Raw genomic sequence first — 18,466 nt, 5'->3', positions numbered from 1 at the left:
ACGGCGGTGGCGGAGGCGGCCATGGCGTCTCGCTCGCTCGCTTGGGCTGGTGGGTGTGGGATGGAGGACGTGTGATGGGCAAGAGCTAGCGGTTGGGGACGTAGGAGAAAAATACTAGATGGATATGTAGATTGGGTAGGGGAGGAGGTCAGGTCACCGGTGCCAGGTCAGCTCCCCGTGCTGATGTGGTGGCATCTCGTCGTGCCAGGTGGCGGAGTCGGATAAGGTTTTAATCCCCGCGAGGCCTCGCTGGTGGCTGAGGTGGTGCGTGCTACAGCCGTGCCAGATTAGGCCAGAATGGGCTTAGCGATGAGAAGATTGGGCTTGTTGGTGTGTTGGGCCGGATTCAGCTAGAATGGGCTTAAGGATAAAAATGTGGGCCTGTAGGAGTATTGGGCCAAAATTTTCCAGAATGGGCTTAACGATAAGAGGACATCATCTGTGCCCCCTTTCGTTCCGTTCGCACGCCGACACTCGGCCGAGCTCCATTGGCATCGCGGCGAGTTCTCCATCTAACTTGAAAACCTAAACTTTATTACCATATGATCCAATCTATAATTAATTATATAAAGTTACAATAGTCTATTAACATGTGATTTTCTGATATTTTTACAGAGGTTGTTGAAATAATCAGATTAATAAATGCTTACTAGAGAAACATATCCGAATGTTTGGTTTATATATTATTGCATTTAAAGAAATTTATAATATCTTATTTATAGTATTAAATTGAGTCATAGCATTAGCACCGGCATAGAACTAATTAAGTCTTAAAAAAATGCATCAGCGGCCCCCTTTGAGAATTGACGAATTTCACACGAACTAGTATAACCTTACGCATCATCCCTCGTCATGATGTCTTATCTTTTCGTTTTTTATATTATAACCTGAATTTGAATTTTTAATTAATTTTGAATTTTTTAATCATATTTTATTTTCCAGAATTTAGTTTTAATCAATAAGAATATGCATATAAAAGTTTTATTCCTAATTTTTTATTTGTTAATATACCTATAGAGTTTTTCAAAAAAAACCAAAAAAAAAATAGACCTCTTAGTGCGGTAGATGCATGTACTGTACGGTCGGCGCGAGACACAAAAATTTAAGGCTATGCTTTTTTTTCTTATTTTTTCTTGGCTTTTATGGACATATTTCCTAAACGGCTAAATATATGTTTTTTAAAAAATCTATATAAAAGCTTATCATCTAGCTTATAAAGTATATTTTAAAACTTTATAGTGATTATGCTATTATTTATATAATTAAATAGTTATTATAAAAATCAGAAAATATTCCGTGTTACATGTTTAAGCACAAAATAACACAGAGAGATGAACATTGGGGAGCAAACGGTAGAACGGCAGTAGTTAATAGCAGGTACAATAACAGGCTATCAGCCCGTTATAAGTATATTTTAAAGAGATAAGAGGGAAGAGAAAAGTAAGGTGAGCTACTAGCCAGCTACACACGGGCTCAAAGACAAAATGTGTGTATGACATATGAGACCATGTATTAATGTTTTGTAGGTAACTATTATATGAATTATTATATGAATTGGTTATTAGATTGACTATAGAGAATTGAAGCGAGTGGTTAGCTATATTATTGAACTTCTCTATTGCTCTAATACAAAAAGGCAAAGTCCGCCACCACACCATTTACACGTGTCGACTACCACTTTTACATAACCAGTAGTTTTATCTTTTCGGTCCTTGTTTATGCTTATAAATTAAAATTTAAAAGTTTACCCTTCAATTTTAAATTAATTTAAGGTTTTTATTAAACTTTATTTTTCAGTTAATCACTAAAAATACATATATAATTTTTTTATTTACAAATTTGACGTAGATCAAATCCTTATGGTACAGTACTGTACTGTGTGTGCTACTATCGGTACAAAAAGGCATACGTTGCCCCCAAAGAGCCAAAGATCACACCGACCAGAACGACTTTAGCACCGTGTCCCTTTTCTAAATTTTTTGACCTTTGCATGATGCGGTAATGCAAAGCACGGATTCATCTTGTACTTCCAATTGTTTTTCAGTTACACCTTTTGGCCACACTTGTTGGATTACCAGTACTATCATGATGGACTTCGTGCTGTAAATTGAGCAGTAAAAATGCACTGTGCCAGTTAATTTCTAACTCCGTCCCCCGTGATTTGATCATTTTTCGTTTTTCCTTGTCAAACGTTTGATCATCCGTTTTATTTGAAAAAAAATTATGATTAATATTTTTATTCTCACTGGATGATAAAACATTAACATGAATAGCACTCTATGTATGACTAATTTTTTTAAATTTTTATATAATTTTTTAAATAAAACGAATGGTTTAACGTTGAACATGGAAAATAGAAGTTAGGAGAACGAAAAATAAAGGTAGTAATAGCAAGGAGAAAAGAGAGAGAGGCGTAGGAGAAGGGTACAAAGCACATGGACCGGATACGGCACAAGAAGCTTCAGCCTTGTACAGAGCAACCCGACGAGACGGGGCACTCCTGTAATTTTAATAATTTACACCTCGCAGTTTTACACTCGAGCTCCTCAAGATCCTCATATTGCGGAAGCAAACCCTAGCAAACAAACCGACCACCAACCTAACCGAGATCGACGCTAGCTGCTCCGGCGAGGCGGGGTGACGGCGCTCTAGCTCTACTCGTCGTCGCCGCCGTCGCCGCCGAAGAGGGCGGTGCGGTAGTAGAGCAGGGCGAGGATGAGGAGCAGCATGAGCGCGACGCCGATGGGGGAGCCGCCGACGCGGTGGACGGCGTCGGGGGAGCCCCCGAAGGCGAAGACGTCGGCGAGCGCGGCGGCGCCGCGGTCGGAGGAGAGGAGGCGGATGAGGAGGAGGAGGCCCACGGGGAGGAGGAGGAGCCCCACGGGGCTGAGCAGCTCGGCGACGGCCTCCGTGAGGGCCTCCCCGCCGTCCCCGACGAAGAGCGGGCCGGCCACCACCAGCCCCACCACCACCGCCAGCAGCAGCCCGTGCGGCGCCCCCCTCGGCCCCCCGCCCCCGTACCCGTACTGGTGGTACTCGTCCGCCATTACCGCCTCCACCCCCACCCCACGCCTTGCTCGCGAGATCTTCCTCGAGCACCCCGTGTGAGAGGAGAGGGAGAGGAGATGGAGGTGGTGGGAATGATGAAGCGGAGCGGTGCGTGGGGTTTTGTGTTCGGGTGGGGGCCCACGCGCAGTGGCACAGACTGGGTGCTCCTGCAGAGGGTGTGTTGGTGGTGGGGCCGTGGGGGTGCGGGTCCGTCGTCCTTCGTCGATCTTGAATGAAGAGGTGAGATATCGCCGCTTGACGAAACTTGTGCCCAAGCGAAAATGGACTGGTGGGGATATGCGTGTAGGACGAGGTGGCTGGGTTTTACGGCTCAACCTCGTGCCAAACATGAGCCTTTTTTTTTTTCTTCAGCGCGGCTATACATACGATAAATATTTTATTATTTTTGTAGGATAAAATATTTTTCTTAGTTAGGCTTTAGGGCTCATGAACATCATTAAGTTTCTTCCTTGCTATCTGCTTTATTATTTTTGATCATATCGCTTACGATTAGCGAGTTAAACGAAATTTATCTCTTTTTCCAACTTGCCGAGCAATTTGGAATAGAAGTGGGTTTGTTACGATGTTTTTTACTATTAAGTAAAATTACATGCTATTTGCACTTGTCTATATATTTATTTATCTATTTGTGTTTTGTTTTTATTTTATCCGTTCTATATTACAAGACTTTATAGTCGTGTGTAGTCGTGTGTAGATTTAAATATAAATATAGACACATATACAAAAACCAAAAAGTTTTATAATATAGAACAAATGGAGTACTCGATATTGTCAACTTCATTATAACACTATAAGTGCTGAGGCTCTCAATAGACATAAATATATGGTTGCAGTGTTAAAATCACGGAAGTAGAGCGACAAAAGGAATGATCATCGCATGCACCAAAATCACTCATGTCTGCCTAGGGTGATGTCAAGATGATAATGCAAGCAACATATACGAAGATGTTTAATCGAGTGCTACAATCTTGGTAGGTAGTATCCTATACTGGAAACAACGAAAGGCAGCTAACTATGACCTATGTCTATCTCCCACCATGTTTCAAGAACAACTATCTCGTCTAAAAAGAGAAGGAAAAAAAGAAGGGAAAGATGCATAACAATAACCCAAGAAGCATGCATCTAATATATGCTACTCCGTATCTTTTAGTTTTTCTCATTTGATCGCCAGGTTGGACGAAGTATTATTAATCATCAAAGCCAACCAACGGCGAAGACCTATTGCGAGCAGTATGTGTACGGTGTTTTTGACTAGCCATGGAGTTGCCGCTCAACCAGCCTGGGAGCTGGTTACAACAGATCAACATGTAGGCATTTTCCTTTCTGAACAAAGTGATAATGGTATCTGATGAACCATGTATGCAAGGACTAAAGAGGAAGTTGGGAGCTCGATGCCTTAAAATATTTCTATTCTATGTTATAAGATTTTATCGTATTGACTGGATTTATATGAATAGCAATAAATTTGAACGTGTGTATAAAACAAATATATTGATTTGTAGATAAATTTAGAAAAACTAAAAAAATCTTATAATATGGAAGGAGAATACTCACCAAACACTACTCATATTTAAACTCTGATCATTTGTCTTTTTTTTGCAAAACTTTTCTAAAACCTAAATATATGTCATGTTATCAAAGCGTATTGCATACCGAACATAAATATTAAATAATTATTATAATAACCTAATCATTTGAAAATTATCGCTGGTTAAACTTATAACAGTACCTATCAACTATGACAGTATTCATAAACGGAGTGCTGAGCCATTTGACTAGTAACCATAGCAAGGTCGCTATAGTACTGACATGGAAACAACGGTAAGTAAGTCCAGTTCGTTTCCTCCTAAGCATCTCGAACGACTAAACATTATATTTTTTAAAAAACTTTTTATAGAAAAGTTGCTTTAAAAATAAAATTAATCTATTTTTTATATTAATAATTAATTAATTAAGTACTAATTTATTATCGTGTTTCCGTGTCGATTAACAACCCACCTCTCAAACACAGGCGACAGCCGTAGTAGTTTTTTTTAAGATGGAAAAATATGTTGGGTTTTATTGCAGAAAAAATTATCTATTTTTTGATAGTATAAACGATAGAATTAATTATTATAAAATTGATTTATTTTAGAAATATAAGATAAGATGATGAACATATATATATATATATAGACAATTAGATCATACTATCAGGTGTAGCTACTCCCTACACGTTCATGACGAAAAACATTTTCATAACTGTTTCTGCTCCCACCCAACAGAAAGTATATACACTATTAAATCTCATATGAATGATACAACTACATGTATAGAGTTTGTACTTATAGTTGGATGAGAGAAGAAATATGTATAGATATGTTTTTGCACCTTAGACGTAAAGGGAGTAGCTACACTTGGTAGTAGGATAGAGACTTTATATATATATATATATCATTTAGTGGTGTAAATGATTTATTTAACTATAGAGAAAGTGAGATGATAAACATGTACATAGATTTTTTTAAAAAAAATACTTAGGAACGTATAAAGCCGAAAAAATGAGAATAATAACTACTCAGTCGATTGGCCCTTCAAATCGTAGGAACAACACGCATTCAGACAGATCTGGCCATGATTACGCGACGGGCTACGTGATTCGGTTCTGCTCGGCTAGTATTACCATCAGTTCGTCAGTTTCTTGGATCTTATGATTTTGACTGGGGTTGATCAGCGATCCCGAGGGGCGGCTGGCTCGGGCCGCCGGGAATCAGATCACCGGCAGACGCAGCGGCAACGCAGACGAAAGTTCCAGTGGCTTCGTTATTTTTTTTGGACCCTGGCAGGCAGTCAAGTGTCCAGAATCTTCAGATACCCCACTCATTGCCTGCACAAGGTAGTTAACCTCGTCTCCAGTTTTTAAGAACTGGAGTAGGGCTTTCTCAGCTGTCAGAGCCGACACCTTAACATGGAGGAGAAACGTAGGCGTGCATCCATACAGCTCCAGATCTAACACGCGAAAGTTCATTTAATTGTATAGGACTGTACTCTCTCATCCAGCTTATCTTTAGAGCATCTTATTACTCTTCAAGCTAAAATTTGATAACTTAGACTAAAATTCGTTCTCCAACAGACTGGTCAAGTCATTCGGCTGGTCAAATCACTCTTGCCATTGGCCAAATTTGGTCAGCCAACATACACTTGCCAAATACAGGCCCCACGTATTGGCCCACAAAAACAGTCGGGGAGCCACCGCCGCATCTGGGGACGACCGCCGTCGCCGGCTCAAGCCTAGATCTAGCCGCCATCCGAGGCCGCCGGCTCGTTGTCGAGGTCGTCGCGCCACCTCCGTGCCGGTGCCATGCCACCGGCTCTACCGCTACTTGCCTCTGCCGCCGCCTGAGGAAGAAAAGGAAAGAGAAAGAAAGAAAATAGATTGAGGGAGAGAAAGAGACTGAGGGAGAGGGAGAGAAAAAGAAAGAGAAGAGGATGTTACATGGGGTCAGCTGTCATACACTCGTAATAGAGAGGGTAGAGGGTGGATGGAGAGATTGTTAGAGTAAAAAACGAATTTGAGTGTCCAAATGAAATTGAGAGTGACCAAATAGGCATTTGGAAAATCCAATTTGTGCTATCTGTTAGAGATACTCTTATACTACTACTACGTCCATCCTAAAATAAGGATATTGTTACTTATTTTGTTTGTCTCATAATAAGTTACTTTTATAATTATTGTATTAGAGTTCATGAAAGCAATGAATAAATTCGTTGGAGTAGATAAAGTAGAGGATAATTACACTAAGATTTGATAAAGTAGAGGGTATTTTAGTTTTTTAATTTTACATTGATGGTTTTACGATCGATAAAAAATGAAGCTATTTTGGTACGGAGGGAGGAGAACCAAGTACTTCTATGTTGTTTAACAGAAATTAATATTGATAAGAAAGAACTATGGTGACTTCTTAATAAATGAGGAATAGATGGGACGAGAGATTAGATGGTGGTAAAATGGGAACAATACGAGAATTGATTAATGCGCTAAGTAATATCATGAATATTGATAAAAAAATGATTATATTTTGGTATAAGATTCAAATCCCTAAACTACTTCATTTTGAAGGATAGAGAGTAACTTTACCTTTGATCCATCATTGCATTAGAGTTTGTACAAGTAGATGACACATGGGTTGAAACAGTGGTGACAAGTACGTTAATATCTGATAAAGTAGGGAGTAATATAGTTTTTTCGTATATATTGGTATATTCATTATATTTAAAATATAAGTAGTTTTGGGATTTAAATCTTATACCACAGTGTCATGGATCAATCATTGAGTAGTGCAGTAGGTGGATTCCTTTTTGTGTTTGTCCCAAGGAGCATGAGAAAAGTTGTGGAACGTGGACATGTGCTAGCATAGAGATGGGGGAGGAGGATAATGACTAGAAAAGATCCCATGAACAACACGATTTATACTAGTTCGTGTCATGCAGAGACGAAATACCCTAAATCTATTATGTGGATATATGATTTTTGTTGGAATATAAATATCAGGAGTCCTCTCCCGCGTATATCATTTTTCAGTTCCAATGCTTTTTCAAGGGTATTTTTTTTCTATCCCCTTTCTTCCTGCGCATACCCTTATAGAGATCATGCCTAGTTTCTTACGTGCTGCGAGCCACTCGTGTGAGAACTCCGGTTTTCATAACACCGATACATAATATAATCTATATCGATTTATTACTTACTCAGAGATGCCGTAGTCTTTTTCTTATTAATCTTGATCCATCCTACGTAACCATACGCAGGATTAGTAATGGTTATCTTGATATGGGTGTACTTCTCGATCTGTTTGTCTGCGCGCTTCACTGCCTCTGCTGCCCCACGGTGCACGTTAACGCGTTCACCTGTTTCGACTTCGATCACCCGGCCGTGTTAATTACCTGCGTTGATGCGTGCTGCTTAACCGCACAGCTCCAGCTAGCCAGCCTCCAGAATGCTGCTGCAGGTTGGGGTGTTTCACAGTGCTGCTACAAAGCCATGCAGTTTAATTTGTAGGGCACGACAACGCAAGTACTGCAGAACACACACTAGAATTCTTCTCATATTTTTCCGTTTGGCATAGCTTCTTTGCTGTATCCGTTTCTCCGCTACTGTCTATCTTACGTAGTAAAAACTTTCTATATAAAAAATTATGTATAATATTGGCCGAGTTTGATTGGCATGCTACAGTGCGTCATATATGATTTTCGAATTACTAAACAATATCTTTTAAAACGAAGTTTTTATGTCAAAGTTTATCATTATTTCAAAGTAGATTTTAAACTTTACGGTAGCTAAATTTTGTTGTTTACACCATTAAATATGAGTTTAAAATGTAAACGTAAGCATGTTACATCACTAAAGGCCTATTGCTTTAGCCGAAAAAGACACACAGGGCAGGGCTCTCATTGCATCTACTTCAGCTTCGTTGTCTGAATGATGAACCAAACGCTTATTAATACCATTATACCAGTGCAAGAAAGCAAAGGCTTCGCATTGTTGGAGATGCCCGTAGGCAGGTCGATCGGCTAGGGCTACCTCCATCAACATCCAAATCACTCCTCCCCTGACTCATCCTCAGTGCCATCGTCGGACTCCAGTTCATGTTGGGTTTTTCTTTGTCAGTTTATTAATTAGCTTTTACGCGCACACAGCTACTAAACAATTTTTTTTATAAAAAATTTCTATGTAAAAGTTGATCATTTCATATATCTAAAATAGATTTTTAATTTTATAGTAGTAAATTCCATCGTTTATATCATAAAAATAATTATAAAAAATAGATAATGTTTCATCTTTATCCAACGAAATAATGCACAATCCTTATATTTTGCTCCTTCTGTCTCTTCCTCCACTTCTTTTCCATTCCCCACCATATGTTCTTTGGCTACCTCTGTATTACGAGGTAAGAAATAAAAAAAAACAAAGTATGAAAACAAGACACGCATTTCACATGAATTTCTGAGCACCAAAAACTCACCAGGTATAACACAGCTCCCGAACATAGTCAACATTCAACTTTAACCAAGTGCAGTGCAACGCTTGGTCCAATCTCCTGCAGACACGTGCTTTTGTTTCTTCTTATGCTTATAATCCAAAATCTAAATTTTTAACCTTAAATTTAAAGTAGATTTTGGAGTTTTTCTTATCGTATTTTATTTTCAACCTTAGCTTTTGGATCGCTAAGAACACATATATAAAATTCTTTTTATAAATTATTTTTGATTTGCAAATAAACCGTTTGACATTTTCAAGAAAAAGTATAGAACTAACCAAAAAATTAAACTATTCACAACATTATAACTAAGATGTAATTTAATAAAATATAAAAGTAATTTATAATATAAATATTTAAATTACTTTTACAATATATGTAGGTGATTGTTTAACTTTTTATGGAAAAAGCTAGACGGTATATTTATAAATTAAAAATAATTTATAAATAAAACTTTTATGTATGTATTCTTAACTATCTAAAAGTCAATGCTGAAAAATAAACTTTAATAAAGAAACACTAAAATAATTAAAATTTAATGTTAAAAATTTAAATTTTGGCTTATAAGCATAAGCAAACGGGGGGGGGGGGGGGAATTACTTATAGATTTTCATTAAATTACTTCTTAGACATTTGTAAAAGTCACTTTCACAAATCATAATGGTAATTTACACAAATGGTAAAAGTAACTTAGAACAAAATAAAATTAAATAATCATGATATTAAAAATAAATCCATTCTGGAGGTAAAAAATGTGAGTCTAACACTCTATTTAGAAATCAAATTTAATCAACACACGTTATAGAATTAAGGAAACTATTCACAACATTATGAACATCTAAGAAGTAATTTATTCAAAAGTAAATATAATTTACATATATAATAAAAGTAATTTACAATATATATATATATCCTTGTTATCAAAATATAATCATGTAAAATCTTGTTATAAAGATTTATTTGCAATGGTTATAATGGGCTAATTGGATTGCATATTGGATAAGTAATTTAAGAGAAAAATATATTTGATTCTTAGGTGTTAGAAATTTTAGGTGGTAGCTAGTTAAGACTAATCAATGCATATAATCGGTGTAGCCTCGTCCAAATAAAATACGAGAGATTATAGGAAATTGAAATGTTGATTTATAGTGAAAGACATACCACACCATACCACATATTCAAAAAGTCACCTTGATATACCAAATAAACTAAGGAAAACGATTATGGAGTATATGATGTAAAAAAATAGATGGAAGTATAACTAGTTCAATTTTGTGGATTTCCATTATTCAAACTAAAAGTACTCAGATAGCAAACACTCAGAACAACGAATTGTACTAATAGAACAAAGAATAGTTGTAATTTACAACCTGTTATTTTTCACCTTCTGGGGAATCTCTTAACTGCATTCCATAGAGCAATGCTGCCACGGATTTCAACATTTTAAACCATTGAAAGTTTCTTCTATTTGAGTTTGTCCTTGGAGGAATTGTACGATTCTTGAGAAAATATGGTAACTCTCCCGATACCTAAAAATTTTCGTACCTCCACTAGGTACCTAGCAGTATCAAGTTTTATATTAGAAAATATGGTAACTCTCCCGATACCTTCAGGAATCAGGGACAGTGAAAAGCCTCTTCTCCTTAACAATATTTTATTCGCAACTTATCACATCAAAGCATAGTGTTAACATATTTGCCACATTCTTCACAATATCTCAATATATTTAATTTAATATAAAAGTTATTTCTTACTTTGTCACATAATTGCTAACATCGTTCGGTAACCTTGGGTCTGGTGCTTGGTGAGTTTAGATTCCCTGGAGTTGGATCAAACTCCACCTGGTGGATTTGGTCTAATCTATGCCATCAACTCCTCTACAGCTGAGATGAAGTCACCTTAAATTTCACCTGATATTTTGTTAGAAATAATTTCACCTAAATAAGTAACCACTGATCCTTTAACAGGTTGACAGTTTAACCTGCCATGTAAAGCATGAGAAGCATTCTACAACGTTAAACAGAAGACAATTAAGTTCTATCTGAAGATAGCATCCGCTAGTTTACAGTTGGTGGGTCAAGAACACGAACGGCTATGACTGCGTTCTTTTACTGGATGAAGATAAAAGATGAAAAAATATTTTTTATAATCATTTAATGGTATAAATAATAAAATTAATCGCTGCAAAGTCGAATACTTTAGGATGGTGAGATAATAAACTCCTATATAAAAAGTTTTTGCAACAAGCATAACGGTTCGGGAAAAACAAGTGCGGAAATTGAGTAAAAAGAAAAGCATGGACAAAAGTAAGAATTCAACCAAACTCCTGAAAGACTCGCCAAGACCCCCAAAGCATACAGTCAGACAGTCTACCAAACCATGATTTCACACAAAGGTAAGTCACCAGGTCGTAGTATCCAAATCAAAGCCATCAAAATAACCTTAAAAAGAAAATGACCATAACCAAAAAAAAAAGCGTAATACCTCCCAGCAATGGGGAGAAAAACAAAACGAAAGCATATACTAGCAGAGGTGAATTCTTGAATTCTCTTGTGGGCAACTCGGTTGCTTCCATTTTTTTCCCCATGGCGATGGGTGAGCTCTTGGGGTTCCTTGTGATCAAGAAATGGATTTTTTTAATTAAAAAATAACAAAAATATTAGTTTTGTTTGAATAAAAGTTACAAAGGTAGACCCCGCCGCCCAACAAATAGGCGATATATATAAAATGCCCACTAGTTGAACGATGTATTCAAAACGATAAATATCTACCGGCACCGATTGAATGTGCAGTTAACGGTGCTCACCACATTTACATGCAACCCATTAACACCCAGCGATTTAATCAAAGTAGGGGTTGTATGTAAAATATCATCTCATAAGCATGTGAGAGAGAAGGGACGATTTTACATGCACCCTATGGATAAAATGCCCACTAGAGGATGCTAAAGGGACCACCTTGCAAAATCGGCGACCCTTACTCTCGTATGTGCTCACTATATGTCACGACCGTTAAGACATTAACTGGTATGGGATATATTGCCCAGCTAGAGAACGTTTTATATATATCACTCACAAGCCAGACGTTTTGGGTCTAGGTTAATAGATTTTTCAAACAAAAATCTATTTTAGTTAATTTTTATCTAAAACATATACAAATAATAAAATTTCAAGAAATGCGTCATACCCAATGGACCAAATCCGGCCCATATGGTTCTACTGTTTATGTTGACGTTAGGCCCACAAGAGAGGGAACAATCACAAGCCCACGGCCCACCGGGAGCAGACGGCAAATCTGGACCGTCGGATCAAACGCAACCCTAGTATTTATAGCCACCTCTCGTCCCTCAAAACCCTATCGTCGCCTCCATCCGCCACCGCAACCCCCCGAAGGCAGCCGCGGCGGAAGAGGAACTAGGGAGAGAGAGAGACAGAGAGAGAGAGATGGCGCGCGGCGTGGCGGCGAAGGGCGGGGCCGCCGGCGGGAAGAAGAAGGGGTCCGTCACCTTCGTCATCGACTGCGCCAAGCCCGTCGACGACAAGATCATGGAGATCGCGTCGCTCGAGAAGTTCCTGCAGGAGCGCATCAAGGTCGCCGGCGGCAAGGCCGGGAACCTCGGCGAGTCCGTCACCGTCTCCCGCGACAAGACCAAGGTCACCGTCACCTCCGACGGGCCCTTCTCCAAGAGGTACCCTCCTGATTGCATTTCCCCCAGATGCCCAGATCTATACATGTTGCTTTATATTCTGTCGAGATTTAGCTTTTGTTTGTAGCTGGTATTTTTATGGTGGTGCCATGGGGCATTTGCTCCATTTGTGCTTAAGTATGAATTTTGTGCAATCGTTCGTGGCTTCGTGTGTACATGTTACATTGATTACACGAAGCTAGGACATCTAAAAAGCTCCATCTTTAAGCCTCGTTTATACTAATCTGTAGTTTATGCCGCACAGCCGCAGTAAGTAAGTCAGCATGTAATGGAATATAGAATTAGGCTGCTTTGTTACTCTATAACCAATGCTGCCTTTATTTTGTTGCATCATCTGCACTAGATAATACTATAATGCAAATTTGGTGGCACTGAAATGTTTTGTGATGCTTATTGCACACTTCATGTGATAACATTTTGACTGATTTTTTGTGCATCTAACTGTCATGTTCAATTGATTTGAACCTTGCACAGTATCATTTTTTGTTCATTTTGCTATATCGTGTTCAATTCTTCATATCTAGTTTGCATTGTATCATTTTCTTTGTTCATTTTGCTATACCGTGTTCAATTCTTCATTTCAAGTTTGCAGTATACCATTCTTTTTTGTTCGTTTTGCTATAACGTGTTTAATTCTTCATTTCAAGTTTGCATTGACTAGACCATTGCTTTTGCTGATTCAAGGGATAGACTATGGTGTGCTACTTAGGATCAGATGTTTAACCCAAATGCCATTTGCTATTTTCTCAGGTACTTGAAGTACTTGACCAAGAAGTACCTGAAGAAGTACAATGTGCGTGACTGGCTCCGGGTGATTGCATCCAACAAGGACCGTAATGTCTATGAGCTCCGGTACTTCAACATTGCAGAGAACGAGGGTGAAGAGGAGGATTAGATGCACTACCTTTTTTTTATGCCTTGTGAACCTTTGAACTTGTTGGAACACTTGTAGTCACTGAAGAGAGGAGTTTTGATGTTTAATTATCAAATGTTTCCATGTATGGTTAAAACCTATGCTTAGATAAGCAAGTTGAAGAATTATTGGTTCTCACCCTTGCACTTGAGCACTGATATGTGCATCTTGAGTGTTTTTTGTGGAACATGATGGTGTTGTTGTTGTTTGACTGTTGGTTCGATTGTCAGTTGAATCGAACCATTTTGCTGAAAGGCTGGGTTGTTTCCTACATCACGGCTATGTTGCACTTGCACCTTCTTCTTTGTAGGACATGAATACTGCTTCCCGATGAACTATTGGGTTATATATTACAACTTTCCAACCGAATGATACAACCCCAATGATCCAATGATGCAAAACTTCTGTTAATATAGTGATTTTCATTGGGTATCAGCATCATTGCATCGTTACCTCACAGGCTCATACTGTTCCTCACGAACAAAATTAAATCAACAACTTGCTTTCACACTCTTTTCTGTTCAACCGTTGTTAGAGCATCTCAAAGAGAATGAATAAATTTTAACTCTTCAAATCAAAATTTAGCCATTCATTTTAGTTTTGTTACTTTGAATTCTAAGGGTCTCTAAAAGACTCCATCCTCTAGAGGATCATGGGACCCATAAATAGCAAAGAGTGATAGTGGGGTCATAAATAACAATTTTGCTAGTGAGAGAATGCATTGCCATATTTAGCCACTGAGGACTCAAGTTTAGCCATTTAAATAACATGGTATGTTAAATAACCACTCTTTTAAAGGATTTTTTGTGTGTAAAATTGTTAAATTTAAGTATGACAAATAAGATAGTCATTCTCTTGGAGACGCTCTCAGACCAAAAAATCATGATGGCAGAAAAAAAAATATTTATGAACGAAACTGAATCAAGCACTTGGATGGGTCACAGTGCCATTGAATAGTCTTCGGATGAATGTCGACAGATACAAGGATCTTCTGAGATCAAATCGGTCCAAAATGCAGGAGCAGCTTACTCAGGGCTAGTTACATTTATTGCAGAAAAAACGCACACCATTGGATATCTGCATAATCTGGCAAAAACAGAAGGGGGGGAAACAGCAGAGGCCTCTCATATTCACTATCTAGTTTATGCAAGCGCTGGGGTAGGGGTGCAACCAGTGGCAGGAGCAACATCAGAGGTCTTCTGTGCAGAACTGTACTTCTTTGTGATGAACCTAAGATATTTACACTCAGTTAGTTATAATTCAGCTGTTGTTATTTTATTCATATGGTAGTGGTTATTGTTTCACATTGAAGTTAAAGTAATTGCAGAGCTGCCTAGAATATTGGTACTCTATTCAGTAAAAGTTTAGACACAACAAACAAATACTATGAATTGTGGACTGTATTTCAGATTTACTTGGTAAACAAACAGAACGTCATATTATACAAGAAATAAATCATTGGATTACATGAACTATGGTAGTCTCACAAGCATCACAATTTCCAAATGTAAGGTCCGTGTAATACATACCTGAAGAAATCTCTCCATAACAATTCGAACATTAACCAATTTGTCCCTGCATCACCTGTGCCATCACCATTCTTGGGTGTTGATCCTGATGGAATTGCTCTGGAATAGAGGAGATATTACCATATTACGTATAAAGCAGATGAAAAGAGTAAAACAGTCATGAGACTATTGTAGTAGACTTGTAGTATATCGTCTTCCCGCCCTATGTTGCTCAGGAATATCACACACCTTGAAGCATGCTTCTTCAACTCCTCATACATGAAGCGCGGTGAGAGGCAACCTGTAGCAAGCCATGGTGAAATTTTGCAGGAGAAATTAGCACCATATATGCTATCTCGAGTGTTGTCCTTGTCTGCTTTGTTTGGCTGCATACAACATTCTGCAGCAAATTTCTTTAACCTCTCCAGAGCTTCAACCTCACCACCAATGAGAGTGGAACCAACAGCAGGCTTTGAGTCCTAAATGAACAGATTGCTCTACTAAGTTAGCATGCATAATACTTTAGTAGTTTAGTTAGTGGAGCACAAATTCTGTATCAAAAGGGCATAGAGTTACATAAGCAATCCACATGGCATTAATAAAAATAAAAATAGGAGTATTCGGTAGATACAAATATTAACTAGCCTGAGAAAAAAACCAAACGAAATATTCTGTCCAATATAATTTTCAAGTATATGATTATCTATTTTCAGACTGATCTATTTTTAGTACTACACATTTCCTGCATTGCAACCCCCACTCTGCTTTAATATTTTTGTAGACTTCTGTAAAAGCAATATGCTAAAACAAGCCCCGAAAAATATAATCCTGCAGATTAAGGATACACCATACAAAGGTTTGAGCTGTAGAAAATCAAGTTAAAGTGTCTGATCTTTTACCAGCATATTCTCAGATTATTCCTTGGTTTTTGTGTGCACGTTTTCCGAACTGCTAAACAATGTGTTCTTTGTAAAAAAAAATATAAATAAAATTTATCATCTCATCTTTCTAAATTAGATTTTCGACTTTATAGTAGTTAATTACATCATTTATACCATTAAATAGCTATCAAAAAATCAGATAATCTTCTTTCATCTGAAAAAGAAGACAACCTAAATGCTCCAATCGTTAATATAACATCCACATATACAAAACATTTTTTAAAAAATCTGTCATATGCCCCGTCAGCATTGCATACAAACAACTCACAAGGGGCATAAGTTACAGGTTTAAGATGTCCATAACTCAGTGTGACATGGACAAGGCATAAATAGTTAGATTGCCTGTCTAATTTCAACTGTTCCAAAATGTTTTGGCATGCTAAGAAGGTGAGACAAAATCAACAAATGCATACGAAAGCATTATTTGCTTTTATTTATTACACTACTAAGAATTAAAAAGGTTTTCATATCTGCTTTGTCCCCTACTGCTCATACAATATTATTTCACGCCTGAGCAAACAAGCAACGTGAGTAGGTGAGCCAAATAGCCAATGGCCTAGTATTGTGCCTTCGTTGCAGACTTCGGTATGATCTAATAGATGTATAACACCTACCTAGCATGAAATGAAACCAAACTAATAGCCATATTCATGACAGTTCAAAACATAGTATAAACCAAACAGGGTTAAGAATGGGATCCATTAAAACAATGCACTAGCTATAATTGGTTCATTTGCTTCTACTTGTAAAATTTTCTGAAAAGTGTTTAGTTGATTGTCATAAGAGTACTAACAGGTCGCTAAATCAAGCTAATAATCTAAACGTGCACTAATATGAGGAGAAAAAACTGTATCGCCGGGATGATTCACCTGTGCCATAGCCGGTGGCGCGGTGAGACCGAGCTCGGCAAGTGTGGGGATGTCACCAGGCTCAAGCGCGTTCTTCATAGGAACACACTTGACCTCCTCTGGCGCGTCGAGAACCTTCCTGACATCCAAACCCTTCACCGCTTCCTTGAAGCCACCGTAGTTGGACGGCATGTCCTCGAGCCGGAAAGGCAGGTCGTCCAAGTGGTACAGCGTGCTGCCCCAGAAGTACTTGACCTCGACGCCCTCCTTCTCAACGGCCTTGCTCACCCTCTCCTCGGCGCGGCACTCGTCTCGCGACACCTCCCCATGCGCAAACACGGCCTCAACTCCCGCTGCCCGCGCGAGCTCAGGAATCACCACCTCGGGCCTTCCCACCCGCACCACCAGGTCGCCGCCGCGCGCGCGGAGGCTCCGGCGAAGGTCGGCGACGGAGTCCAGCAGGAAGTTGGCGCGGTAGGGGCCTGTGCGGTCGAAGCCGGAGGGGGACTTGCCGAAGTCGCGCGGGTCGAAGACGAAGACCGGGAGCAGCGAGGACGACGCCCCGACCGCGGCGTGGAGGGGCTCGTGGTCGTGGAGGCGGAGGTCGGCGCGGAACCACACGAGCGTGCGGCGGCGCCCGGCGGCGGCGGGCGCCCCGGAGGGGAAGGAGCGGGAGAGGCCCGGCGTGGAGGACGGGAACGGGGAGAGGAGCGACGACGCCGCGGCGTTGAGGCGGCCGGAGCGGCGGGACGAAGGGGAGCCCGAGGCGGAGGCGGAGGGGTGGAGGCAGACGGCGAGGGTGGAGATTTGGGTGGGGAGGTGGAGGGTGGAGGGGACGGAGGCGAGCGCGGCCGGGGAGGGGGAGGCCGGCGTGCGGAGGGAGAGGGAGAGCGAGAAGGAGGCGAATGGGGGGAGGGTAGGGTCGTCGTGGCGGTGAGCGGCGGCGGCGGGGGCGTCGGAGACGGGAGCGGCGGCCATGGGTGGCGCGGTTGGTGGGGAGGGAGCGATGAGATGTGGTTGGGATGAGGAGTGAGAGGGGTGGTGGGTAGGTTGGTTAGTAGGGGGAGGAGGAGGAGGAGGGAGGAAGGTGATGGAAAATGGGAAAAATTTAGACCCCACCAGCCATTCGTCGGGTGGGTCTAGCATTTTTTTCTTCTTTTATCAATTGTCACCGCCACTTTTTGTCATGCGTGGTTTCTAAATTTCTTTTCCCCAACTATTTCAAAAAAAAACACACCTGGGTTTAGGGCTGATTTGGAACAAATGAATATAAGAGGAATTTCGAGGGATTAGATTTCTATTGAGAAAAAGAACTATATGTTCTTGTGGGATGAACGAATGATTCTTCTAAATTCCCTTGATATTTCTTACATATGCGTCAAAACATAGAAATTTTAGAGGAATTTCAATATGAGATCCAAACTGTTATAAAATTTCTTTCTATCTATCTCTCTTCTAATTGTTCTG

The 18,466-nt window shown here is 39.6% G+C and overlaps 3 protein-coding genes across 3 annotated transcripts; 1 reads left to right on the top strand and 2 right to left on the bottom strand.

The window, feature by feature from the left end:
- Positions 1–2,345: 2,345 nt before the first annotated feature.
- On the bottom strand, positions 2,346–3,334 carry LOC121053932. The gene has a single exon (XM_040522517.1). It carries the CDS (start codon positions 3,045–3,047, stop codon positions 2,655–2,657), a length of 393 nt encoding a protein of 130 aa, XP_040378451.1. The 5' UTR covers positions 3,048–3,334; the 3' UTR covers positions 2,346–2,654.
- A 9,103-nt stretch (positions 3,335–12,437) lies between these two features.
- On the top strand, positions 12,438–13,881 carry LOC102706458 (60S ribosomal protein L22-2). Its single transcript, XM_006650001.2, has 2 exons — positions 12,438–12,771; positions 13,540–13,881. The coding sequence occupies exons 1-2, from the start codon at positions 12,527–12,529 to the stop codon at positions 13,682–13,684; spliced, it is 390 nt and encodes a 129-aa protein (XP_006650064.1). The 5' UTR covers positions 12,438–12,526; the 3' UTR covers positions 13,685–13,881.
- Positions 13,882–14,609: 728 nt separating this feature from the next.
- LOC102719285 (blue-light photoreceptor PHR2) lies at positions 14,610–18,061 on the bottom strand. The gene is made up of 4 exons (XM_040522624.1): positions 17,021–18,061; positions 15,460–15,689; positions 15,232–15,330; positions 14,610–14,932 (listed from the first exon to the last, which is right to left on the bottom strand). Exons 1-4 carry the CDS (start codon positions 17,975–17,977, stop codon positions 14,845–14,847), a joined length of 1,374 nt encoding a protein of 457 aa, XP_040378558.1. The 5' UTR covers positions 17,978–18,061; the 3' UTR covers positions 14,610–14,844.
- Between the last annotated feature and the right edge of the window lie 405 nt (positions 18,062–18,466).

Source organism: Oryza brachyantha, chromosome 3 (assembly GCF_000231095.2).
Source record: "Oryza brachyantha chromosome 3, ObraRS2, whole genome shotgun sequence".
In the NCBI taxonomy this organism is placed as follows: Eukaryota; Viridiplantae; Streptophyta; class Magnoliopsida; order Poales; family Poaceae; genus Oryza; species Oryza brachyantha.
The sequence above is the reverse complement of the archived record's forward strand: the minus strand, read 5'-3'. Positions and strand labels throughout refer to the sequence as shown.

Excerpts from the sequence above, each read along its gene's own strand:
- LOC102706458 (XM_006650001.2), top strand. The coding sequence starts at position 12,527 with ATGGCGCGCGGCGTGGCGGCGAAGGGCGGGGCCGCCGGCGGGAAGAAG. Across the intron at positions 12,772-13,539 it reads GACGGGCCCTTCTCCAAGAG|GTACTTGAAGTACTTGACCA; the intron begins GTACCCTCCTGA and ends CTATTTTCTCAG.
- LOC102719285 (XM_040522624.1), bottom strand. The coding sequence starts at position 17,977 with ATGGCCGCCGCTCCCGTCTCCGACGCCCCCGCCGCCGCCGCTCACCGC. Across the intron at positions 15,690-17,020 it reads CGCCACCGGCTATGGCACAG|GACTCAAAGCCTGCTGTTGG; the intron begins GTGAATCATCCC and ends CTGTTCATTTAG. Across the intron at positions 14,933-15,231 it reads TTATGGAGAGATTTCTTCAG|GTTCATCACAAAGAAGTACA; the intron begins GTATGTATTACA and ends TAAATATCTTAG.
- LOC121053932 (XM_040522517.1), bottom strand. The coding sequence starts at position 3,047 with ATGGCGGACGAGTACCACCAGTACGGGTACGGGGGCGGGGGGCCGAGG.